Here is a 26,616-nt window from a genome sequence, read left to right on the forward strand (position 1 = left end):
ATCCCTGTATACACTAGTGTTACTTAACAAATGTTAAACAGAATCGTTCCTGGAATATTCGCGAAAAACGTATTTTTTATATGTTGTTGATATAGAGAGTTATTATGCGAGAACTGACCAGTTTGCCACTATTTAAAGGTTAATAGTTAATAGTTCTAGAGGACATTTCAACACACTAACTAATGGAGTTACTAGCCACAGAAGTTACCAAAATATAAATTTTCCGTCCTTTCCTTCTTGTTACCAAGTTTTTGTTTTAGTTATGGTACTGAACCATAAGAAAAATTCTAGAAGATATTTTGAGCAAGTTATTAAAAAACAAGAAAGGAAGTTAACTTCAGCAAGCCGAAGTTTGTATACCCTTGCAAATATAAGAAACAATCAACTTTATTATCACCATGTGATATTTTTAAGGATTAATGTTTTCAGTGATTTCAGTGAAAATTTAAAAAAATGATATTCCCAATATTATAAAATAAAAAGTTATAATTTGTTTCATATCATTTTCCCTCCAATTTTCCGTTCGTTGCTGTGACAGCTATATAATATATCGTCCGATTTTGAAGAAATTTAATTTGAAATTCAGAACTTATTAAATAATGTTTTTTCCAAGCTTAGAAGGTTATATGTTAAAAAACACCGAAGACATCATTTTTCTAAAAATTTTTCCCCGCTAGTTTCTATGAGAGCTATAAGATAAGTTATACGATCCGGCTGGTTTCGACTTATATACTATTTGCAATAGAAAGAAGACTTTTGGGAAGAAACGGACGGATAGAAGGACGGACAGACGGACATGGCTAGATCGACTCGTCTAATAACGCTGATCTCCTTCAATCTTCTGACTGAAATCATTATACCCTCTGCGAGGGTATAAAAACTCGAGGGAAAAAAATAGAATCGGATCACGAAGAAACAAAACCGAAAAGACAAACAAGAGGTTCATCAAAGAGGTTCAAATAAGTCTTCGGCAATATACTCGTATTTAAACCCAATTGTAGCCTCCTCTTGGAGTTTAATAATATTTTATAATAGGGACGTTTACTTTGAAATGCTTAAAAAAGGTAAAGATTTAATACCAAAAACAAGAAGGTAAGTTAACTTCGGCAAGCCGAAGTTTGCATACCCTTGCAGTTAAAAGAAATAATCAACTTTAGTAAATAATTTTTTCATATTATTTTCGCACTAATTTCCCTACTTTTCCTATGACAGCTATATGATATAGTCGTCCGATTTAGATAAACTTTAATTAGTAATTCAGAACTAATTAGAAAATGTTATTTAAATTCAAAATTCAGATCTAATTAAAAAATGCTATTTCCAAGCTTAGAAGGTTATATGTTAAAAAACACCGAAGATAAAATATTTTCATATTATTTTACCACCAATTTTCCGACCGTTACTATGGCAGCTATTTTATAATGTCGTCCGATTTTGATTAAATTTAATGCGAAATTCAAAACTAAATGAAGTGTGTTATTTCCAAGCTTAGAACATTATATGTTAAAAAACACCGAAGATATATTTTTTCATATCCTTTTACCACTAATTTTCCGATCTTTCATATGACAGCTATATGATAAAGTCGTCAGATTTTGATAAAATATAATTCGAAATTCAGAACTAATTAAAAAATGATATTTCCCATCTTAGGTTATATGTTAATATGTTTCCCCTATATTTCCTATGGGAGCTATAAGATATAGTTGTCCGATCCGGTTGCTTTCGACTTATAAACTACCTGCAATAGAAAGAAGACTTTTGGGAAAGTTTCAGCCCGATAGCTTCAAAACTGATAGACTAGTTTGCGTGGAAACGGACAGACAGACGGACGGACAGACGGATATGGCTAGATCGACTCGGCTAGTTATCCTGATTAAAAAAATATATACTTTGTGGGGTCAGAAACCCTTCCTTTTACCTGTTACATACTTTCTGACGAATCTAGTATACCCTTTTACTCTACGAGTAACGGGTATAAATATACCATTGAAAATGAAAACTTGTGTATTAGTTTAAGAGCTGCTTAAAGCAGCACATAGGAAGGCTCTTTGGTCTTGCACCCACAAAAATTACCTATTCTAATTTTAGGCTGCGTATTTTGTTATTGTAAATTTTGTACGCTGTGGTACATTTGCTGCAATAGCTTTTGTTGGATGGATTGATTGATGGATATAAGATATAGTTTTTCATATTATTTTACCACTAAATTTCCGATTGTCCCTATGGCAGATATATGATATAGTCGTCCGATTTTGATAAAACTGAATCCAAAATTTAGAACTAATTATAAATGTTATTTCCAAGCTTAGAAGGTTATATATTAAAAAACACCAAAGATATATTTTTTCATATCCTTTTATCACTAATTTTCCGATCTTTCTTATGACAGCTATATGATAAAGTCGTCAGATTTTGATAAAATATAATTCGAAATTCAGAACTAATTAAAAAATGATATTTCCCATCTTAGGTTATATGTTAATATGTTTCCCCTATATTTCCTATGGGAGCTATAAGATATAGTTGTCCGATCCGGTTGCTTTCGACTTATAAACTACCTGCAATAGAAAGAAGACTTTTGGGAAAGTTTCAGCCCGATAGCTTCAAAACTGATAGACTAGTTTGCGTGGAAACGGACAGACAGACGGACGGACAGACGGACATGACTAGAGCGACTCGTCTAGTGTCGCTAATCAAGAATATATATACTTTATGGGGTCGGAAACGTTTCCTTCACTGCGTTGCAAACTTCTGAGGGCTTAGGGAAGCGTCACCGTTCTCAGACTATGGTGAACAGACTGACGAGTTCTCCAGGATCACTCCTCTCTACACACGACCGCCTGTCCCTTGCTCTGTGCCGGATGGTCCCACGGGGTTTCTGCTAAGGTCGTGACTCATATGGCATGCTTGTGTGCCGCTCCGCTGCCGAGATGTGGCACCTTCTTTCTTTGTCCAAAGTTCACGTCCGCGTCCAAAGTCCGGCGGCGTCCCGTTACTTCCTTTTGCACACGGCATCCTCGCTCTTCTCGCCAAGTCTCCGCTCTCTCTTTCTCCATCCTTGGTCTCCAAACTCTTTTGGTGTCCAGACCCTCTAGCTCTCCAAGCTCTCTTGCTCTCCAAACTCTCACGTTCTCCAACGGCTCTTCGCGCGCCGTCACTACGCGAATCCGACGGATGACGCAAGAACGGCTCAAATTTTAAAGGAATGAACGAAAGAATCAAGAATATGACAGCTGTATTGCAAGAATCTTATTATGTGTACAAAGAGTCGATCAACTTTTGTTGGATAACCAAGTTGTTTGGTTATCATACATAACATTATAGATGTAAATGAAAGAGATGAAAGACGAAAAATATGCAATTTGGTATCATAAGCCTATTAATTAACATAGATCGTGGCCGACTTAATACAAACATATTAAGACCTAGTCAGCTAAAGAGATTCCCAGAATAAAAAAAGAACAGGCACAGAATTAAAGGAAGTGTACACATTATTGACGGCTAGAGGTTTAGTTGTGGATAAAAATTATTAAATAATGACAAAATACCTTTGTTTGGTAGACATGCTTCTGTACTTTAGAAAATTATCCCAGTTCCGGTTAAATTGGACGACCGCATTAACTTCGGCAAGCCGAAGTTTGTATATCCTTGCAGTTATAAAAAATAATCAATAATTTTATTAAATTGAATTCGAAATTCTTAAAAATATAAAAATTTATGTTCCCAATATTTTAAGATAATATGTCAAAAAGCCCCAAAGCTATAGGTTGTTTCACATTATTTCCCACCAATTATCCGATCGTTCCTATGACAGCTATATGATATAGTCGTACGATTTTAATAAAATTTAATTCTAAATTCAGAACTAATTAAAAAATGTTATTTTTAAGCTTATAAGGTTATATGTTAAAAAACACAAAAGATTTAAATTATGTTGCATGTTTTCCTACTAATTTTCCGGTCGTTCCTATGGCAGCTATATGATACAGTTAGTTTATTCATAAAATTTAATTCGAAATTCAAAACCAAATAAAAAATGTTATTTCCAAGCACAGGAGGTTATAAGTTAAGAAACACCGAAAATATAATTTTTCAATATTATTTTACCACTAATTTTTCGATTGTTCCTATGGGAGCTATATGAAATAGTCGTCCGATTTTGATAAAATTTAATTCGAAATTCAGAACTAATTTAAAAATGTTATTTCCAAGCTTATAAATTTATATGTTAAAAAACACGAAAGATTTTAATTTTTTTCCCCGATAGTTCCTGTGGGAGCTATAAGATATAGCTGTCCGACCGGGCTGGTTCCGACATATATACTACCTGCAATAGAAAGTTTCAGCCCGATATCTTTAAATCTGAGAGAATACTTTTATAGTTTTAGGTTCTTGTTTTTTCTTATTAACAAATTTATTTGAAATATTATTTTGATTTTACTGATTTTATTGATTGTACACACTGAGTTAAATACATCAATATTCACATTGAAGCAAGAATGGCTGTTAGTTTGATGGTCATTCACAAACATTCAAAACTAGCTTACAAGTCATAGAACTCGCTTTTAAGGAATCGGTACTGCACGATATATTTTTTATCTCTTCTTATCACTTTTTAAAATAAATTCATAAAATGCATCTTTTTATATTTTAATCCTTTGTAAATAAATTAGGAAAAATCTTTAAGCTTATATACTTGAAAATAGTATCATATTGTTTTATTTTTCAGGTAGCATAATATGTTCGAAAATATAAAACTCTTAAAAAATAGTTTTACGTGTATTTTAAACAACCACCCCCCTTCATCTTCCTTGCCATACATATTATTTTCAGACATCTTTAGAATTTGTTTTCGAATAAAAAAAGGAAAATACAAAAGACAAGAGAAATTAAAGCCAAAGTACGATGGTTAGCCAATACAATAATATTATTTAGACTAAATGGCAACACATTTCGATAGTTGAGAACTGTTTTTATAAGAGAGTAAATATATTGAAATATAAGTAATATGATGAATGATTATGATAAAGTAGGAGGAGGGCTATAGAGTCATTATTTTAATTAAATTAATATAAGGAGAGTGTATAGACGATTTCCCTTATCGTGTCGACAATAGGATAAGCAGTGCCTGAGCACCAAAACTTGAAAAGTCAACACATATTCTTTTCTCATTCAACTCATAAGTACAAAAGCTATTATTTTTTGTGAATATTGTATTCCACAACTGACGTAGTTTTTTTTAAGGTGTGCAGATGCAATTTTATTCTTTGATTGCCATTTTTCAACCTTTCTTCAAGAACAAAATTAATAAAAGGATTTAAGAAAAACATGGTAGAACGCTATATTCGAGTGCCTCGACTATTAGATACCCGTTATTAGCTTAAAAGTGCAAAATAGAAATGGAGATATATAAGCAGCAAGGCGTTATTGTAAAGCCCCACCTACTCGCTATTTCAATATACTCGTATGGTAATGTGGGCGTCAGACAGACTTAAACTTTTTGGCCATTTATGGGCGTTAGAGAGGGCTGTGCAAACAGTCGATCGGTATTGGTGAGACAAATACATTTTAGTTAACATTTTTAGTTCTAGCAATTAAAATGTAAGGTCCACAGTTTTGGGCGTCAGAGAAGGGTTCCTGCTAATGCCAAATACCAATAACTCTAATTGTTTATTTTAATAGTTCATACGGACGGACAGTCGGAAATGACTAGAGTCCAATCTTATTTAAAGCGAACGTTGTCGCCTTTGGTCAGTCTTGATGAGACAAAAACATTTCAGCTACAATTTTGTTTCTATCATAAAAACTGTATGCGTTACAGATTTTCGAGAATTGTGGGCGTTAGAGTGGGCGTGGAACCACGTTGAAATAAACCTGCGCTGCGCAGGAAACCCAGGAATCTGCTGTTCCAGCTTTTATAGTTTGCTAGATCTCAGCGTTCATACGGAATAACGAACATATGGACATGGCTAGATCGACTCGGCTAGTGATCCTGATCAAGAATGTATATACTTTATGGTGTCAGAAACGTTTCCTTCTACCTGTTACATACTTTCCGATGAATCTAGTATAATAAATATAAGTTATTAAATTGTTTTATCTCATTTTATGAGTAGAGCACTAAAAATAAGTAGTAGATATATACAAAAGAAAGATTGAAAACAAAAAAGGACAATCAGGGTAATCTAGTTTACAACAACTTAATGTTAAAGATAAAAGCCGAAGGTACTACAATTCTTATGTCCAGAACTGTATGTTTCTATATGGTTTTCTTCCATTGTTTGTATGGGATTCAAAAGATAATGTTTGACACTTTTCATTTGTTTTGACGTACCAACAAACCAAGAATCCGTTCGCTTGTATTTGTAAAAACGCTATAGTCGAGTGCCTCAACTATCAGATACCCCCTACTCAGTTTTAAAGAGCAAAAGGGAACTGGATATATATAAGCAGCAAAGCGGTATTGTATAGTGTCACCTACCAATATAGTACTACTTGTATAGTAATATAGAAGGTAGATAGGTATTGATAAGACTAATACATTTCAGTACAAAAAAATGTTCTAGCATAAAAACTTTGGGCGCCAAAGTTTTGGGCGTTAGAATGGGGGTTGCTCAAACTATAGGTTTGGTAATGTATCTAGCATTAAAGCTGCAGGCGCCACAGCCTTTCGCGAATTTCGGGCGTTAAAGTGGGCGTCGCACCCTGCAAAAACAAAAATTGTGCTGCGCAGAAAGCCCACTAGCTTTTATAGTTTCTTAGATCTCAGTGTTCATGCGAACAGATCGACAAACAGACATGGCTAGATAGGCACGGCTAGTAATCTTGATCAAACGACTTAATAAAATTATATATATTATTGATTACGAACACAAGAGGGAGTCGAAATAGCCTAGTCTGTCTGTTCGATTTGATCGTATCTAGGAAAGTTCGGAAATAAATTCCAGAAATTTAAGTCATAAAATCGACCTTTGGGCAATAACAAAACTCGAATCCTAAAGAAAAATCCTAAAGGCTAAAAAAATTGACTCTTTAATTTAATCTCTAACTAGGAATAAAATTTGTTACGTCCTTAACCGGACTTTATTTAACTGTACATAATTTATTTTTTAAAGTTTTTATTAATTTACTTTAAAATATTATACTCCATTTTTTTAAGGATCATCAGTTCATAAGTTCAAGTTATCCTCGAGGATCATCCAAATCTAAATGTACTGTAAGTGATCATTTTCGGCACCAGCTGCAGTCTTTAATAGATGTACTTCAAAATACAAAGCCATGGTAAGTTCGTTTTCTTACTAACTTATAAAAAATTGTGATAACAAAGATACTGATTTGGTGTTTTATAAGGTTTTAAAAAAGTCTCAAAAGCAAAATAATGAAATAAACGTAAATATGGGTACCTATATTTGAAATAGGATGAATTGTTCTTCTTACTCTGCAATATGTTTTTTGTTTTTAGTCACTTAAGTGTCAGCTTCTTGGTTAATTTTTTTCTTTATTTATCTTTACCTTTTTTATTTTTTCTGCATCATAATTGCAAATTTAAAACGTTAGAAATATAAATTGGTACTGTGGCATTTGTATAAGAACAGGAATATATAAAAATATAAATGAGTCTCCCATATATAAAAAAAATCCGCAGTGAATGGATAACTAAATACTATCACATCATAACTGTATTTGATTGGTTTCAATTATGGTATCTGTTCGATTCCAGTTCTTCTGACTATGACTATTAATTTGATATTTATTATAGCCTTGCATTTAAATAGAATCGACTATTTTGATTGGCTCTGCACAAAGTAAGCTGTAGCTGTCTATTATTAAAAAATCTACTCTTGTTCCAAGAATTTTTTATTTATTTTCATAGTAAAACCTTATAATATTATTGTTCCTCCGGTTGAAAAATTCTTGCTTTTTTGTCTTGGTTTGTGCTTTAAAGGGGTTTGTCCATATTCACTCAAACTTAGAAACTATTTGCGAAATGAGCTATTATATTCTTTCTTTCTAATACCTAAGCTAAACCATTGCATTTGGTAAGTCAGGCGGATTCATAAGGATTATATCGTCTGAAACGGCCTTTGAGGCCGGTAATGAAAACTTTTAAAGTTGTCTTCCTATGTTTTTTGTTCATTTCTGCAGTTATTGGTTGGTATAAATACCATATGTTATAACTGTTTTATGGATTAGTAATAATAATACCTAATGCCAGACCGATAATGTGAATGGGTTGTGTTCCTAAAGGAAAGTCAAGCGTATTTTTCCAAATCTGAATTACAAAAGATATAAATATTGTTCAAAAATAAATTGCAAACTTCTCCTGCGTGGCTTGGCTTCTGGTACTCGGGTTCTTGGGCTTACGCCGATCCGGAACTTGGGGCGAGGTACACTGGGTTTAGACAGGCTTACATTCCGAGCTCACGATCACTTGTCGCTGGCCTCTACTGCTCAAACTCTGACAGACTCTCCAGGCGTAACGCCAAACAGATCGCCTTGACTTAGCCGTGTGATGCCCTCTAGACCTCAGCTATCTGTGTGTTTATTCAGAAATTCATTGTAATCCCAATCCCAAACGTCTCGACGTAGCGATCTTGATCCTTGTAGGCTCCCACGTCGCTGCTTCCGACGACTCGACTTGTTGTGGCTCCCCTGTAGTTTTACTGGGTTGTTAGACTGTTCACTTTGATATCTGATCTTGATGGTTTGACTCCTTGTGATCGACTGATTCCGTTCGACTCCTCGTGATCGACTACCTCGTGATCGACTGCCTGTCCTGTCAGCGCCCTGCGGCTTTATATAGGCCTCCTTTAATTCCCTTTTGCGCACGGCCTAAATATCTCGCTCTTTTCGCCAAGTCTTCACTCTCTCTATATCTATCATTGGTCTCCAAACTCTCTTTTTCTCCATAATTGGTCTCTAAACTCTCACGTTCTCCACCATTAGTCTCCAATTTCTCTTGCTCTCTAACTTAATTTCCAAACTTTCTTGATCTCTAACCGCTCTTCGCCGGGTTATTACTGCGCAAATTCGCCGCGTACCTGGTAAGCGGCCGGCCATCTGCTGCTAGTGCTGATGGGATTTGTGTGGGGTTATTCAAATCCTCACAGTTCTATATGTTGTTAGACTAGAGTTAACGATTCACTCCCCTACAAGAAGTATGATTTAATAACCAATTAATTATTTAGCCAAAAAAAATTTGCATGAGATCACACATAATTAAGAAAGATATCTTATGAACATAAGAAAATTATTGCATTGTAATGATTTTCGATGGGAATTCTTTTTTTATGTACCAAAACATCTAAAGTTTCCGTTTCAGGTGTAAAATTAGTCCTTTCTATATGGAATAACCGAGAGTCTCTTCTCCACAATCAGTCTGAACAACGTTCTTCTGATTAACGGACCAGAATTTTGCAGAGCTTACTTTGACAGCTCTAGCTCACCAGCTGAATCTGGGAACCATTAGAGCTTCCAATAAGCTATGGATCTCCAATCAAGGAAGGTTAAGGCTCCCTAGCGTCGGTAAATTCTGACAGAGTTGGCATTTCAAATTGGGTATAAGTGCTGAAAATTAAATTGGGATTCGTCACTGATGCACTCATTTCACCGATTTTAAAGGAGCGGCTTCTTGCGTTTAGGTGACCCACTGACAGTTTTGTACTATCAAGGTTAACTCTTTGAATTCAGAAACAACATTCATAAGTATATTAAAGAGTTCCTAAAGCGAACATTGGTTAGCGCTTAGTAGCCATCCAAATCACTGTATTTTTCAACGCAAGAGGCATAAGTCCTCAAAAATTAAACGCGACAATTTTTTTTTAGGAAATATATTTATAAAATATTTATATATATATTATATATTTTATAAAATGTAAAATAGTTATTTAAAAAACCAAAAATTAAAAGAATTATAATTACCTAACTTAATTTGACTTTGTGATAAAAAATAACAAGGAAAAACGATAAAGTGTGTGACGGCTCTAATAGCCAAGTAGTACTCAGCTAAAAAGAGTAAAAAAAAGATCGAGATGTACAAGCAGTTTTCCATATTTGATTAGTTTGATATTTGAGTTTTCGAGATGTCATCATTAAATTTTTGATGTTTTAAAGTTTGTCTGCGGTTTGTTTGGTTCAGTTAAATTTTTTTCAGCACCTAAAATGTAGAAGCGGTCTGATACGTACTGAGCAGGAAGGATCTGCAAGCCAAATATATACATTCGAGCTCTTTAAGTTTCCCAAATCATAGCTTTCTTACAGACAAATAAACATAAAAACATGGCTAGATCGACTCGGCGAGTGAACCTATTATGATCAGAAACTTTTCCTTTTAAGCTTCCTTGCTACTTGAATAATAGCTTGGCGCTGCATTTTGGGGTCAAACTCCCTTTATTGTGGATGGACAGATGGCAGAGCGTTGTTGTACGTTGTAAGCTCACCGTCTCAAGCATGCAAGCGTGCCGCTCAATAAACGGTAGTATACTTGTTGGTATTCTGTTCGCTGAATTTTACAGTCTGTTGGTATAGTTTTCTTGAGATAATACAAAACCGGATTAATCCTAGGATTTTATTCAGATATCGGGATTTTTAAGGGTACTCAAAGCTGGTGCTGGAGCTGTGCAGCCCTGTCCAATGGGCACATAATCAACGGTGTCAACTATTGCAGGCAAGACAAAAATTTTGAATTTTGGTACTTGGATTTTAATCGTTGGCAAGTGTTGTCGTGTTGTCGAAATCACCATGACCTGTTGGCGCTTTGGATGCGGGAATAAGAGATGATTTGAATTTTTTGCATTGTCTCTGTAGTTGACGGATAACCGATCGATGAGTCACTCTTGATTTGGGTTCTTCGGGTTGTTCTGGATTCGCTGATATACCTTTTGAGGGCCGTTAAACCCGATAAAAATGGGTAACTTTTAAAGCTGGATCAAGCTAAGTATCCTGTGAAGATGGGTGAGGCTGAGTATCCTGAGAAGCTGGGCTTAGCTGCGTTTTCTCTAAAGTTGTTTGACCTACTGTGAAGCTGGATGAGCTAAGGTTCTGAGGGCGGGTGGCTATAGTGTGAATTTAAAAGTACGTTAGTTAGAGTCGTGTAAAACCACAAACTTCTTTTAAAAAAAAAGTGTCACAAAAATCTAGCAGATTTGAATAAAGCCAGAACGAGAAAATATTTTTGGTACAACTTCTCTAACCAATTTCGAAAATGGATCATACTCATATAATGGTTTTCAAAAGCACGTACGGTAAAATTTTAAACTTTAAAACAAGATATTTATAATAAACCCTTATTGTCTTATTGTCCTTGTCAACTGATGCTGTAATAACAGCTTTCGTTTCTTTATTCCATTATTTTTGTTGTGTACAATGTGTTGTTTTTATTCAACCACATTATAACCACATTATTCAACACTGGACCCTCTAGAAATAATGGTCTGAATATATTATGTTCCTTAGGCCAGTTTTTGTAAGGTTGAGTATCCCGTCGGGGTCACCAAATGATTTTAAATAACGGCTACTCAAAGTTAATGAACACCCAACATGGGACCGCTTCAAAAGTTCCAGAAATAACAAAATTAAAAAAAAAATATATATATATACATATATAAGTTTCAGAACGTTTCTCACTTTGATATATCGATATACAAATTTGCGATATTTTTTGTGAAAAATAAAAACAATCAGAGGTTATTATGATTTCAGAAAAAGTTTGCAACGCAGTAAAGGAGTTGTTTCCGACCCCATAAAGTATATATATTCTAGATCAGCATCACAGGACGATTCGAAGTATCCATTTCCTTCTGACCGTCCGTCTGTCCGTCCGTTCCTACGCAAACTAGTTCTTTAGTTTTAAAGCTATCTGGCTAAATCTTTCCCAAAAGTCTTCTTTCTTTTGCAGGTAGTTTTTAAGTCGGAACCAGCCGGGTATGATAACTATATCTTAGAGCTCCCATAGGAATAATCGGAAAAAAAAATTAAAAATTATAACTTTTCAAATAGTTCTGAATTTCGAATTTAATTTTATCGATATCAGACGACTGTATGATATAGCTAGTTCTGAATTTCGAATATAAATTTATAAAAATCGGGCGTCTATATCATATAACTATTATCGGAACGATCCGAAAATTGCTTCGGTGTTGTTTGACTTACTTTCTTAAAATATAAGGAGTATCATTTCTTTTACTTTTGAGGACTACTTTAACATATAGGTGTCAAGGAAACGGTCAGAGAATTAATGAAATAATTTTTGTAATAAAATAATACTAATAAATGTAAGATGATGTTACTAACATTGATAATATCTTTAAAACTGCAAGGGTATAAAAACTTCGGCTTGCCGAAGTTTACTTCCTTTTGTGTTTTTCAACGATGCTAGTAAGAGAAAATATGTTTGATATGTTTTTAATGACATATATAACAGGATTGTAAGTAGTTCACAAGTTACGGGTGTACAAAATGTAGGTGTTTTAAAAATCCCTTTTCACTTAATTTTGAACTGTGGTATTTAGAAAATGTACAATAAGAAAACGTGCATATTTCTAATAAGTAAAATACCTATCTCAGGAAGTGGTACCGGGGAAGTGAGAGAAGTTTTATTGGAAGGCCTATTAGGGCAAGGGGCGTAAGAGCAGATCTATGCATTGCAGGAGCAACACAGTCGGTGATCGAACCTAAGGCTTCCACAGGAATCGTGGCTGCGATTTAATCCTGACACTAATTTTATCAATCGCTTGCTTAAGGGCTAGGGACCAACTAATTGAGTCCAAATATTGTGCATATAAGGCCTGGTACTCCACATCTTTTCGTCAGATGGGTGCAGTTTATGCGCTAGAATATCTTTCCCATTTTATTTAGCATACTAACATACTCGTACATTTAACTTCTGCTCGATGTTGTGGACTATGCGTTGAAGTCACCTGCGAAAAGGATAGAACAACGAATGCGATCGTCGTCAGCGATATCCTGCATTATTGCTCTGAATTCACTAATGTGTACGCTTAAGGCAATGCATCAGCTGCAGATTGTTAGTCCTTTGATCTTCCGTCTGGTGTATCCCGTCCTGGAAGCCTGGTGCTGGTCCTTCGCCGCTCTGAGCACAAATCATATACGTATGACCATCCTTGCCACGTCTGAAACAGGATTTCTGCGTGTTTTTTGGCTGTTGCCTCTGAAGCTGGGCATCTGGAAAAAAAACGATTTGCTCGGTTTTGACTAGCTTGAGCACTTCTGCTTACGATCCAGCGCAGCATCTGATGAGAATAGCGTCTGAGCGCTAGTTCCAGAGCTTCGCGGTGCGGCTCACGTGATTTTCGCTTTCTTCTCTATGCTAGTGACTTCTTGCCCCGCGACAAAAAGCTGTGGTGTTGTCTGTTTGGCCCATGGGGCGGGTTTTGTCCAGTTTCGCACTGTTTTAGCTTTACAGATTTTTGTTGATCGTGGCCTGTGTGACATGGCGAACGACCTTCTTGTTGTTGCTCTTTTTATCGGTAAATTTTTGGATCATTTCGTCGATCATCTTGCCCAATTCATCGATAAGAAATGCGGCGTTTTTCCATACCGCATTTTGATATAATCTGAATTTAAAAAAATGACAACCCTTACAGAAAAGACAAAAATTGTTCAAAAAATAAATTGACCCCAAAGTAACGACTTGATTTGACTGAACTACAAGTGAACTTGTTGGTTTCCGACTTCTCTTAGGGGTTCTTTGCTTAACCTCGTTGTTGCCGAAGTCACTTTGTGAAGCGTCCCGGGCAACTGATTTCGAAAAAGATCGCGCTCAGCCGCTGTAAGGCAGTTACTGTAAAGCTCGGCGCTGTCGAAAACTGCGATCAGCTAATCTCTCAGCTTGTCTTTGCTGGAAAAAACAAGCGTGTGCAGCTTAACCAAAAATAAATAATTAAATAAAGAACCCTACTGTTGCTTCTAAGGTACGTACCTGGAACCTAAGTTGTCCTGCACTAATCAAATCGCACCTTAAGGTATTAAGCCGGTCGAAATTTGTATCATCCGTATGTGGTCGAGCTGGTGATGCCATGTCAATCTCAACAGTCGAAAAGTCAGCGTGCTATCATAAATAAATATATGTGCGTATATTCAACAACTCAGAAGAAAGATTTATCTAAAACCGCTTATATTTTGATAAAAGGCTTTTGTTAAAGGTGTATAAAAATGTGTTTATGGATGTTATTTATCTAAAAAAAATGTAACGCATTTCGAGGCAACAGTTCCGACACAAACAATATTCATAAGTTTCATAAGATTTTGTAAAAGTGCACGTGTAATTTTTTTGTGAATATCAATACCTGCCAACATTTTTATAGTTTGATGGCTCGTCGAACAGAAAACAACGGAAATCTTTGGTATCGCAACAAACATAGAAAACAATTAGAAACAATGAGATGACCCAAAAATGCTGTTTTCCAATAAAATTTTAAATCTAAATTTGTATTTACGCTAGTATATCATATCATATTTTCTTCCATATCGGCTTGGATGTTTACAGTATCCGTTTTTTCGGGCTGTCTAAAACTGATCTTGGTAGGAATAATAAAGCGTAGTTGAAAGAAACAGATGACCGCGGCTTCGTCTCTCGTGATTCAAAGTTATTTGGAAACTAGCTCTTAGCTCAAAGTGGTTTATAAATTGGGTAAGTGTTATAGAACTTCCCCATTCTAAATTGAATCCTCCCGATTCATTGGAATTTATGGGTACATATAAATTGTTAAATCGGCAATATTATTTTTTTCAATGGCATTTTCATCGTCGTGAAAAAGTAAAAAATAAAAATCTGTATATTTTCCATCATGTTGTCTACGTTGCTGTTGGAAATATTTTCAATTTAAATAAGTGTCATTAACTATATTTTGTTTTACACAAATGGCTAACGATTCCTCTGCACTTAGTAATCTGGTAAAACTAGAATCTTCTGGGTTTATTGTACAATAAACATTAAATTTTATTTACAAAATGCCTTTTTTTAATTTGCAACGATGAATATTTTTCATCATTATGTAAAATGGATTTTGAATTGCTAACGTCACATCGATCGGTAATAACAGGGTAATTAATGTATAATTTAATACGATTTTAAATTAATATAGTATTTGATTTCCAGGTTTTTTTTTAGTTTAAAAATGTATTTTATGTTTTAAATGTCTTTTACTTTTAGTATAAAATACATGCATTCTTGAGACCGTTATTGTGTCCATTAAATTCATAATTTAATTTCTTGAATTGTCATATTGTAATAAATGGATTTAAGAGTTGAATGTACAGAGCTTAGTAAGGCATTTGGCTCCCTTAACCACTCACTTCTTTTATTTAAATTAGATCAGCTTGGGTTTCCTGGTAATCTATTATCTTGGATTTCATGTTACTTGAATGGTAGGACTCAGAGGGTTATATTCAAGTATGCTGTTTCAAAATTGATCTAGGTGACATCTGGAGTGCCTCAGGGTAGTCATTTGGGCCCTTTGCTGTTTACTTAGCTTATTAACGATCTTCCCTCAATCATAACACATTCTCGTGTACTAATGATGTTAAGCTTTGTTTATCATATAATGAAATAGCGTTGGTATTTAAGTTACAGTCAGATATTAATGGTTTTCATGGATGGTGTGAGTACAACCTTTTAAATTTGAACTGCCTTTAATGCAACGGTTTGACTTTTTTATCAAGTGCACATCGACCGTATTGAGTCGGTACAAAAAAAATTTCTCTTATTTCCCCTGCGTAGTTTGAACTGGGATCCAAACGTAAGGCTACCTTTCTTACAGAGTAGATTACAATTGCTTAATATATCTACTCTTGTAAATCGCATAAGAATACTTGGTACTATTTTTACACGAAATAATTATACTCTAAATTTCGCGTTCTATGTAATAACTATAATAAACTTTATCATTGCATTTCAACATCTATACCGGTGTTAAAAAGTAATAACAAGCACTTGCTTGGTGTCGTTGGGCCACTTGTTTGTACTGTTCGAAGTGCATCAACGTCCATATATATTCAATGATAACAAATGATTCCAAAACAATTAAAACTTAGCATGAATAGCAATATGAATTAAACATTATCTGCTCTCAATATGGGATACCCTTCTACTCCGTCTTCTAACAAAAAAGCTTGATCGACAAAACCATTTTTGGTATGAGCAATACGTTCAAAAGTCAAGGCAAATTCAGCCTTTGAATGAATTTTAAACTTTCTTAAACAGAGGTTTCTCACTCTTTAAGCCATTGGATCAAAAAAGGGAAAAAAACATATGCATCAGTTTAAGCTGAAACACAATATAACTGTTTCTTTTGTAAGACACCGAATTATCAGCTAAGTCAAAACAAGGCGATTTTAGTTCACGGCTTGAAGCAATGGTTTTGCCACACAAACCAAGCAAATTATACAATTTCGACTAATAATTGGAAAAATTTAGAAAACCTGGAAAAATTTATATTCTTCTTGGAGCTGAGCATCAGGAATGGACTCCCCAAGCTTCAGAATACCAAACGTGGATGGATTGTAGCCGGGAAATTTTCAGAGAGGGCACCTACATCATCAGTATGTGCTGTACTTACGGAAGGAGAAAAAGTTGATGAGCAACTCAGTAGATTCTGGCAATTGGATAATTTTCAACCGGAGACAAAATGCAATTCACCAATGGAGAAACTGTGTGAAGATCACTTCCTTCAGAACGTTCAGTAGGCTCAGGACTCTAAAGTAATTTTTATGTTACCCTTTTTGAAGCGCACTTGATCGCTTGAGGATCGCTTCCACTATCAGGCAATAAAGAAGGACACATAAAGTTTTTGAAGGAATATGAAGCTTGGGCACATGAAGGAAGTCCCCCATAAACATCTTCCGAAGTCCCATGACTTTATACAGCATCATTGTATTCTCAAACCCGACAGTCAGTCAACCAAATTAAGAGTTGTATTTGACACATCTGCAGTGAAATCTTCCGGGAAAATATTGAACGATTTAATGCACAAAGGTCATACAGTGAAAACAGTTTAATGTCAATACTGCTTCTAATTAAATTGCATGAATATGTATTCACTACTGACATTGAAAAAATGTACAGACAGATTGGGGTAAATCAGGATGATCAACAATATCAAATGATCGTCTGGAAAAAATGATTCGTCAGAAAGACTTACGTTTGAAAACTGTCACTTATGGCACAAATTCTGAACCATATCTGGCAAAAAAATTCTTTAAAATATTTAGCAAGCGAGGAAATGATTTTAATCACATACTATTAAGTTCCAGACTTAAATGAAAAAAATGGTGCGTAAATAGTAGCCATCTTCTTCAGGGATTGAATAAGAAAACAAAAAGAACGCTATGGTCGAGCGCCTCAGATAACGATATTTTTGGTCGCCACCTACCGGCTATTTTAGTAGATTTTATGTGGGCGGCAGACAGATTTTATGTGTTTAAACCGTTTGTGGTCGTTAGAGTGGACGTGGTACATTGGGACCCCACCTTCCGGATGATTCACACTCCCGTGATTAGAATTGAAAGGAATAATTGTCGCTGCAAGGAACTGCAACATATTTTTGGGCAGATTCCCAAATTGTGTTGTCCTGGATAAATAGCCCATAGACAATAAAGGATTAAATTGTGGCCACGAGAACTACTACCATTCGAAAAGTATCATTGCAAAGGGAATGGCGCCATGCTCCATCGAAAAACAACGATGCCGACATAGCGTCCAAATTCACCAATATCAGTGTTTGGTTCTATGGTCCATCATCAAAATGGCCTTTCCATTTGTTGCGGCAAAATCAGAAGGCCGTGCAACCCAGAAATTCTGGAAGTGGTAGTTTAAAAACAATAAGTACGAGTTAGCTTTATGATATATACCACGGGAATTCATTTGATAAAATTCTAAGAATAGTAGCCTACATCCTGCGCTTCAAAAGGAAATTTTCAGACGCAACGACAATGGTGAAATTTGAAGAGCTGGAACAATCTCGAAAGATAGTTCTCCGATTAATTCAGCGCAATAACATAAGCGCCGAAATCAAGGAATTAAAGAAATCCCGGAAAGTCGGACGAGACAGTAATCTCAGCGCCCTAACGCCTTTCTGGGATTAGGATGATCTCATTCGAGTTGGGGAAAGATTGGAAGCATCTGAGCTTTCATTCGGTGCAAAACATCCTGTACTTTTGCCAAATAAAGATCAAATAGTCATATTAATACTTGAAAAAATCCACAAGGAAAATATGCATTGTGGTGCCCAAACTCTAATAGCCACGTAAAGGCAAAAATATAGGGCAATAAAGGCAAAAACACTGTCAATGTAATTTTAAAATGTGCCAAATGCATCAGAGCTAATACCAAATTAATGGAACTATTAATGAGAGTAACCACGCTTAAGAGTCACACAAGCTCGACCGTTCTTCAATTCTTAAGTTGACTATTGTGAACCATTTAAGATTCTCTTAAAAATTCGTGGAAAGAAACCACATACTGCCTACTTATCATTCTTTTGTTGCCTTGCGACCAAGGCAGTGCATTTGGAATAAGTCAGCGATTTAACCACAAAAGCATTCTTGGAAGTGCTGCGTCAATTCATAAGGCGTCGAGGAAAATATCAGACTCTAAACTGCGACAACGCTACGAATTTTGTAGGAGCAAGGAATAAGCTTCAGGAATTGGAAGAAGCTATCTTCTAAGAAAAGGACAAAAGGTCTATAGTGGATACGTGTAATAATAAAGGCGTCAACTTTAAGTTTATCCCACCAAAGCACCGCATTTTGGAGGACTTTGAGAAGCGACGGTAAAATCGGCAAAACATTTATTGCTAAAGAATGATTCTACAGCGTATCTGACCTATGAGGAATTAGAAACTGTGATAGTTGAAAAAGAAGCTATCATGAATTCGAGACCCTTGGATCCGATATCGAGCGATCACATCATTGGACGGCACTTAGCCAACTAGTTCTATGCAAGGTCAGCCTGAAGGGGTGCTGGATTACTTTCGGTTTTTGAAGGAGAGTTGTTAGAAAAGGCTTGTGATCTGATGATAAGTCCAAAAGCGATTTGGCGCTTACTAAGTTTCTTTGGATCTTCTTGGTCACAGCGAAGTCAATTAGATCCGGAAGTTTTCTGGGATCAGTTGTGGGGCTGTCAGGTGAGACTTAGTCGAGTTTATTGCTCAAATTTATAACTGCATTATAGTTGCTTTCCTTTAGAGGTCACGAGATTTGATCCCCAGTGAGGTTGCGTTGTATCTCCTCCTGCTAAAAATCGATCTCCAAGTGAATTGTAAAAGTTCATGAATTGCTTTTCAGTTATTGCAATACGAGGTGGGCAATAAACTGCGGCTATAGTGATACTGCCGTTGCCTGCTTGTAGTTTTATAGACGTAGCCTGCAAATAATTTGTTGCGAACCTCCGATGAAAGTGGTGATTAATGCGTTCCCTGATTAAGATTCCGGTTCCTTCGTGGGCCTTACCGTCCGGATGATCTGTGTAATATGGAGTATAACCTCTTATTTGAAAGTTGTATTTACTTGTTAGATGCGTTTCAGTAGCCAGTAGCATTATATCTATTTGGTTTTTATTGAGGAAATAGGTTAATTCAAGTTTGTGCCGTAAAACGCCATTGGCATTCCACATAGATATTCGAGAGCAAGACATAGATTATTTAGATTGTTGGGATGTGAGCAATTTTATTAAAATGTTTTGATTTTCCATAAGGTTTTGCATCGTTTTTTTCATAAAGGACAAAAATTTAATCATACCCTGTTGTAAAGTCAGCATCATGGTTTCGATGCTGTTTGGTATTAGTCCTATTGCTTGCTGATCTTTTATTTTATTTTTACCAGAGCATTGAGCTTGGGGGATCCCCAAGTCTGATTGCCAAGTCCTGATTTCAAGGCACTGGCGTATAAGACTCCTCCATTTGTGTTTGGGGGTCCAAATGAAGATCTGGCTGCTTTCGCAAAAAAACATCAGGTGTTGTTTGGGGTTGCATGAAGGCATTTTGTGCATTCTGGGAGCGTGCATATTTTGCTTGTTGAAGCCGACTCTTCAGATCTTTAGAGACGGGGCAGCCTCGGCTTTTTTTCTTCGTCTTTGTATCTTCTTTGCTAGCAGAGCGCGGTTCGGAGTTGTGGAAGCCTCCACAAGCTATGCAGACTGATCGAAGCCCGCAGTTCTTCCTGGTGTGTATTGCAGCAGACCATTTCGCTTCTTCGGTTCTTCAACAGTAATCCTTCTATGCAACATGAATTGCAGTTTGTAGATCGGGTGCACTTCATTTTTCTTTAAGACTCTGCTTTCTGGCTCCAGTTCGACCTTAAAAAGTGGTTGCGGCTTTTTATTTCTGTTAAAAATTTTAATAATATGTCTTGCGAAGAACCCATCTCCAGTTCGACCTTAAAGAGTAGTTGCGGCTTTTTATTTCTGTTGAAAATATTAATAATATGTCTTGCGAAGAATCCATCTTTCAGGCATTGCTAATCTTGAGCTGGTATGTGTAGTAGGGTTTCTTAGCCTTGGAGACCGTTGATGTTGTTGTTGCAGGTGCTGCGGTTGCAGAAATTAACGGGGTTGCAGTGCTCGTTTCTGGTGAGCTGTGAGTCGAAGCTCTCCATGACGTGGGAGTTGGTGGGAGAAGGGCGGGAGAACAAGACCGTGCTCTCGGGCTGTCAATGCTCAGTAGGTCTGAGTTGCTCTTTGAAGAAGTTCTTTCTACTTTTGTATCACGGGTTAAGAAAATGAGATATAACTGTTTCTCTGGTCTACGAAGCTTCTACGTTAATTTTTTTTCTACTTCATAGTTTTTATATTAACTTCGCACTATTTTTATACATAGCACTAATTATTGTTTATTATTAGCGCATTTATGCCTTTCATACACAACTCCAGTATTTTTATTTCATTATTATTATAATAGTTTTATCACTTTAAATATTTTAGAATTAATAACGAATTGACCGTTATGTTATGTATAACTTTAGTAATGAGATTTTCCTTAACTACTTTTTTCAAGTCTAGAATAAATCTTATTTTTTTCCCCATGTTTTTTATCGAAAAGTAGTAGTAGTAGTTCTTATTTCGTCTGTCTATATTGTGAAAATGCAACATTTTTTAATGAGCTTGTTGCAATAACTAAGGAGTTTCTTCATGTTTAATTTTATTTTATTGAGTGAATAGTTAAAAAAATATATGTTAGGGCTTCTCTAATTATAATTTTGAAATAATCAAAGAAATTAAGCTCATCTTTAATGCAGCGAGCAATTTCTGTTAAGATTAAGTGTGCCCATTTGTCAGTTGGACGTGGTATGTCGAGGATCTGTAAAGATATGTCGGTTGTATTTGTTGTGATTGCAAATAGTGCAATTTTTTATAAACTTCTTATGCTTCTTGTATAAATTAGGCCATTAATAAAGTCTAGTTATTTGTTTATAATTTTCTCAAGCCCTCTATGGGCTCTGCAGTGGGATTCTCTGATTTTGAGGATCTGTCTTCACTGTTTTTGGCATCCTAGACAAATATCTTAGAGTATACAAATTTATTTATAAAATTTTCTATAAGTGATTTATTATTTCTAAAAAAGTCTTTTAGTGCAGTAAACGGCAGTAAAATATATACCCTCAGGCTTAAAATCAAATTTGCTGCAGTGTCATACTCTATTATATGTCTAGTATTTTCCGAATACATTAGTTGTCTCACGTATTGTATACCTCTCCGTTGCTATTAGCAAGTTGGCTAAAAATTTTTAATTAAATTTACATTTTTAATTATGATCTACTTATTCTACCTATGTAATTAAATTTTCTTTCAGATCCTTAAAAGCTTGGAGCCGAATCATCAACTGAATAAAAGAGCAGATACTTTGCCCTTTTTGCGTTCTAAATATTTTATTAAAGATTTATTTTTCTTTGCGTAATTTTGCATGAATTTTCTGTGATATCCTGTAAGGCCTAGGAAGTTTTTCACGAATATTTTTGTGGATTGCATATTTTACAATTGTAAATTGGGGAGATTGGCTATGATAACATTTTGAGAAACAATGTAACCGAGTAAGTTTGTTTGTAGTTTAAAGAACTTTTGATTTATCAATCGAAGTTTCATGTTTGCATGTATCAAGTTTAGCAATTAGTTTTGGTTTTTGAAAAAGTAATGATCCAAATAAATATGACATATCTTACCCACTTGTTCTCTTAAAGCGAGTGATGGATGATATGCTCGTTGGAATCGTTGGATCGTTGGAGAGCCATTCTTAGGAATTCGTATTTTTCATTACTTTGAGTTCTATCTTCATTAAAACTCTTTTTTAATGCCCCTAGTACATGGAAATTAGAAGGACTTATACTTGGCCTTATAATTTCTTCTAATAACATTCGACTAATATAAATATTAAAATAATCGGAAGCTGCTAAAGCATAGTGGTATTGTTTGCTGTAAATGAATGTACCACAAATTTACTGATTTTAATGGGTTTCGGGGTCATAAAAATGTCACGACTATGTCCATAATGAGAATACTTCATCGCCCCCACATCCCTATGTGACAATATTGATCGCGTATCCTCCTCCTCAATATGAGCAATTGTTAGTCACGTGAGAAAGGTGCACGTATCATATACCTTTTTGCTTCACCATCCCAGGTGTTGCTATGGACTTCAGAAATGACGCACACTCAATATATCCAGAGGTTGTTATCTTAGAGAAACATGTCCAAACATGTTTGGGAAATATGTTGCGAACATGATTTTTTATATACTGAAATTATTTTTTTGACTCCGTTTCGGCGATTTGCATAGAAGACGCATGCTCACGTTTCCGATGTTAAAGGAGGATAACAAAATGTAAAGTGTTCACCATAGTTTCTAGTTTTCAGATATTATCGACCTTGATTCGTGAACATAGTTTTTCTTTTTAGAAGGTATTGAAAGTGCTGTCCTTTAAATTGTTTTTTATTATAATTATTATTATTATTAATTTCCTTTTCTTGTAGTTCTCCAGTTTTCCGGTTTTCATATTGCCAATTTCTCGATATTATTGACCTGACGATTCCCAAAAAACTTCGCTATAAATCCTTAATTTTGAACACCCTTACAAATAATTAGTTTTCCGTTCGTAATTGTCCTCAAAAACTTTCGAGCTTGTGGAAAATTATTTTCTTATTCGTTCCAAAATTTTTTTTGACATTTATTATTATTGTCAAAGAAACCTTAAACATCAATCGAAACTGTATCTTTCATTAATTTAAACAGCTCATTGTACTAGTCCCTGTAATGGGACTATCATCTTGGGTATTCACATGACTTGGTGTCCTGAGTTAAAATTCTCACAAAAATGCGACCAGCTTTCAGTGATACGTTTTGTTATACTATATTTAAATCTTCCGATTAGAGTAACTATATTGAAATCTTGTATACATTTCATAAAGGTGGGCACACTGATCTTACTAAAATCGACATTCAGATTATCTTATGGATATGAGTCCGAATTCAAGTGAACTGTCAAGCTTGATACATTTTTTGTGATAATGACAATTTCACATTCCAGCTGTGTTGGCTGCCATGCCCCTCATTTTGGAATTAACATATGAATCCCAACTCCGGAATGCGATTGGGGGGTTTTCTCCACTTTTAATAATTTCCTACATCTTAATTTTTGCAAAATCACTCAAAGTTACATCAGTAATTTTCCAGGTTATATTCGTCACTTCCAGTTTCCGGTTTGTTTAAACACATCGCCACGATTCTTCGTCAGCATCAACACTAGTTCGTATTTACAATTTAACAAAACTCTTTTATAATCCTAAGAAAATCCAAACAAATTTTTTAATGGTACAGAAAAGTTGAAGTGGGGTCACGGAGAAATTTCGTTCCCATGGCTCCATCAAAAATTTAATAGATTTTGACTTTGAAGATTATTCAAAGGTATACTATTTTTAAGGGTGGTAGACATAGCGACAAATCGTGTTCTATCAATCTCACATCCTTTTGTTTCGGAATTTATTTCATTCAAATAGTCACTAAATCCCCGTTTTGATCAACATCACAGTTGTTCGGTGTCACTGTCATTTTATACCCAGCTGGAACATGCCAACGTATGATTCGGTTTATTATCTACTTACGAACTGCTGATTATTTTATATTCCAAATGAATTGCATTCATTTTTTATATGTTCACAGTCTGATCTGGTCGATAGGTTTTTGTAGGATGTGGTTCTAGTACCAACCGTCCCTTATTAAAGTGAACTGGCCCTCGGCTGGTAGTTATTTTAACTTGAAGTGTATTATTATTACTTTGGACTTTAAATGTTCTTTCAAGGTTATAGTCTTTTAGTTAAATGTATATAAAATCTGTGATGTCATTCAATTCATATGATCCAGTAGGAATTATAAAAGCATTATCACTGATGTGAAATAGGTTAATTTTTCTTCAATATTCGGAATCGAATTGTACTTATTAAAGTCAGCAAGTTCGCAATCATATTGCGCATTCAATTCGATAGGCGGAAAATAGTTTATATTTATAATGGAACTGTTTCTATTTAAAGGTAATGTAAGTGATCTAAGCTTATTGAATTATATTGAAAACCTATTGAATTATTGTGGAATTTTAGGTATCTATTTAAACCAGTTTTATTTATATCACTCCTTAAATCATTATGTTCAAATCTTTTTCTGTTATTCATTTCACCATTTATGCTTATTAATAAGAATCCGTGCTTAGCTTTCCAACAGTTTCGACAAATTTTCATTTGTGTTTCAGAATTATATTAGTGTTAATATTATCCCGATATGTATGCCTCATATTTAAATCATCTTGCTTAAACAATATAATAAAATTGGCATTGTCACAAGTCAAATGTTTCAGTATATGACTATATGTTTGACATAAGTAAAAAGAGTCGATATTTTTATGTCGACCCATACATAAATAAGATCTTGTACAGATCTTTCGGCGGGGTGCTGCTGCGCTTTGGAAGAAACACTCGCTTCGCGAATTGCCGGTGATCGAAAGAAATAACACAGACAACTTTAAACTGTATGGAGGAATCGAGGGAGCGACCGCAGTTTTATTCGTATCCCGCGCTCCAATGCGCAGTGGGGATACGAGCGGGAGAGCGAGAGCGGGAGTGTGAGAGCGGTGCACTAGGCAAGCGGTGCAATTGGGGAGCGGTGCGGAAGTTTGGATTCGCCGGACAGCGGGCCTAAGCATTCCGCCCTTCTTGCAATCGCTAGCGTTGCAACGAGTGGCCTAGGCCTGCGTACAAGCGCCGCAGAGGATCCACCCGAAAAAGGTCTTCTGGCCTACCGACAGTCCCTCGTCGACCATGTTGATGCCCGGCTCAGGGAAATGGTGGATGGCCGATGGAACCGCTTATCCACGAGCGGTAGCACCCTGAACTTCGTCACCATGCTCTCACTGAGCGCACTGATGGAAGTGCGGAACCGCACGTTTGAGGGCAAATTGTCATCCTTAATGACGACCATGTCGCCGACGCGCAGTTTTTCAGTGGAAACTTGAAACTTGTTGCCCTTGTGGAGCCCTTTTTTTTTGATGAAGAGAACTTAAGTGCTGCCACCGGGTAAGAATGGACTTGGACTTTACCTCAGCTTCCACTATGGACAGAAGCGGGCCTCTGACAATAAAGGCCTTGGTGTCAACGCTAAAAGATCAGTTGGATCCTTTGACATAAGAGATAGCGGTCTGAAATGTGGACAAGCTTTTCGTAAGGAGGGTGAACAGCTCTTCAAAGGTGTACTTCCGTGTAGCGGTGGACTTGTAAAACAAGATCTTGATGCTTTTGACACCAGCTTCCCACAGGCCGCCCATATGGGGAACCCCAAGAGGACACACTGGTTTAGCTAACCATGCTACCACGATCGTGGAATCGGTCCAACAATGGAGTTGTAAAGTCAGCCTCGGCATGTTAGGATGGAAAGATTCGGCCATCTCGGACAAAAGGAGAGCGCCACATAATTCAAACCTCATAAGGAACACCGTTTCGACTGGCGCCACACGAGTCTTGGCTGCGAGTAAGTGCACCATCGTCTTATGGGCCATCTCTACGCGTACATAAATTGCAGCTCCGTAGGCCTTTTGCGAGGCGTCACAGAATCGGTGATGCTCTACGCGTAACTCTGGACGAAAGAAAACCCATCTTGGTGTTCTGACCTGGTCTAGGACCGAATAGCTGTGAAGGAAACTGTTCCACCTATGGCACAGCTCAGTTGGAAGTTTATCGTCCCAACCTAGAACTTGAAGCCAAATCATTTGCATAAAGATTTTGGCACATATAACAAATGGAGAAAGCCAGCCTGATGGATCGAACAACTTGGCAATTTGCAAAAGGACTCGGCGTTTCGTGGAGGAGATTTCTGTTCCCAGTTCTGGTGGGACGAAGAAGAACTCGTCGGACGTCACCTTCCATGGTATGCTGCAGCTGTGCTCTCAGTGTCGATTTTGAGGAAGCAGGTTGCCTGTCAGAGACCTTACAGACATATAAGAAGGATCTGTGAAAACCATTTTGAAAAATGAAAATGCTCAAAAAAGTCATCGCGTTGATGTGTTTGATACAATGCTTTCTGACTATCAGAACAAGCTCAAATGCATAATCTCGGTCGATTAGAC

The 26,616-nt window shown here is 36.0% G+C and overlaps 1 protein-coding gene across 2 annotated transcripts in view; it reads left to right on the forward strand.

Annotated features, from left to right (window-relative positions):
• Window positions 1-26,616, forward strand: part of LOC108029318 (unconventional myosin-VIIa) — a 792,260-nt gene that overhangs the window by 518,506 nt on the left and 247,138 nt on the right. The window contains exons 9-10 of one of the 2 annotated variants that reach the window (XM_050890355.1): window positions 7,163-7,284; window positions 21,807-21,911. In XM_050890355.1, the coding sequence (XP_050746312.1) occupies window positions 7,163-7,284; window position 21,807 (123 nt within the window). In that variant the 3' untranslated portion in view covers window positions 21,808-21,911. Of the gene's footprint in view, window positions 1-7,162; window positions 7,285-21,806; window positions 21,912-26,616 lie in introns of those variants that run through there. The other variant, XM_050890354.1, reaches the window with a different exon arrangement.

The sequence above is a fragment of the Drosophila biarmipes genome, unplaced genomic scaffold (genome assembly GCF_025231255.1).
Source record: "Drosophila biarmipes strain raj3 unplaced genomic scaffold, RU_DBia_V1.1 ptg000022l, whole genome shotgun sequence".
Lineage (NCBI taxonomy): Eukaryota > Metazoa > Arthropoda > Insecta > Diptera > Drosophilidae > Drosophila > Drosophila biarmipes.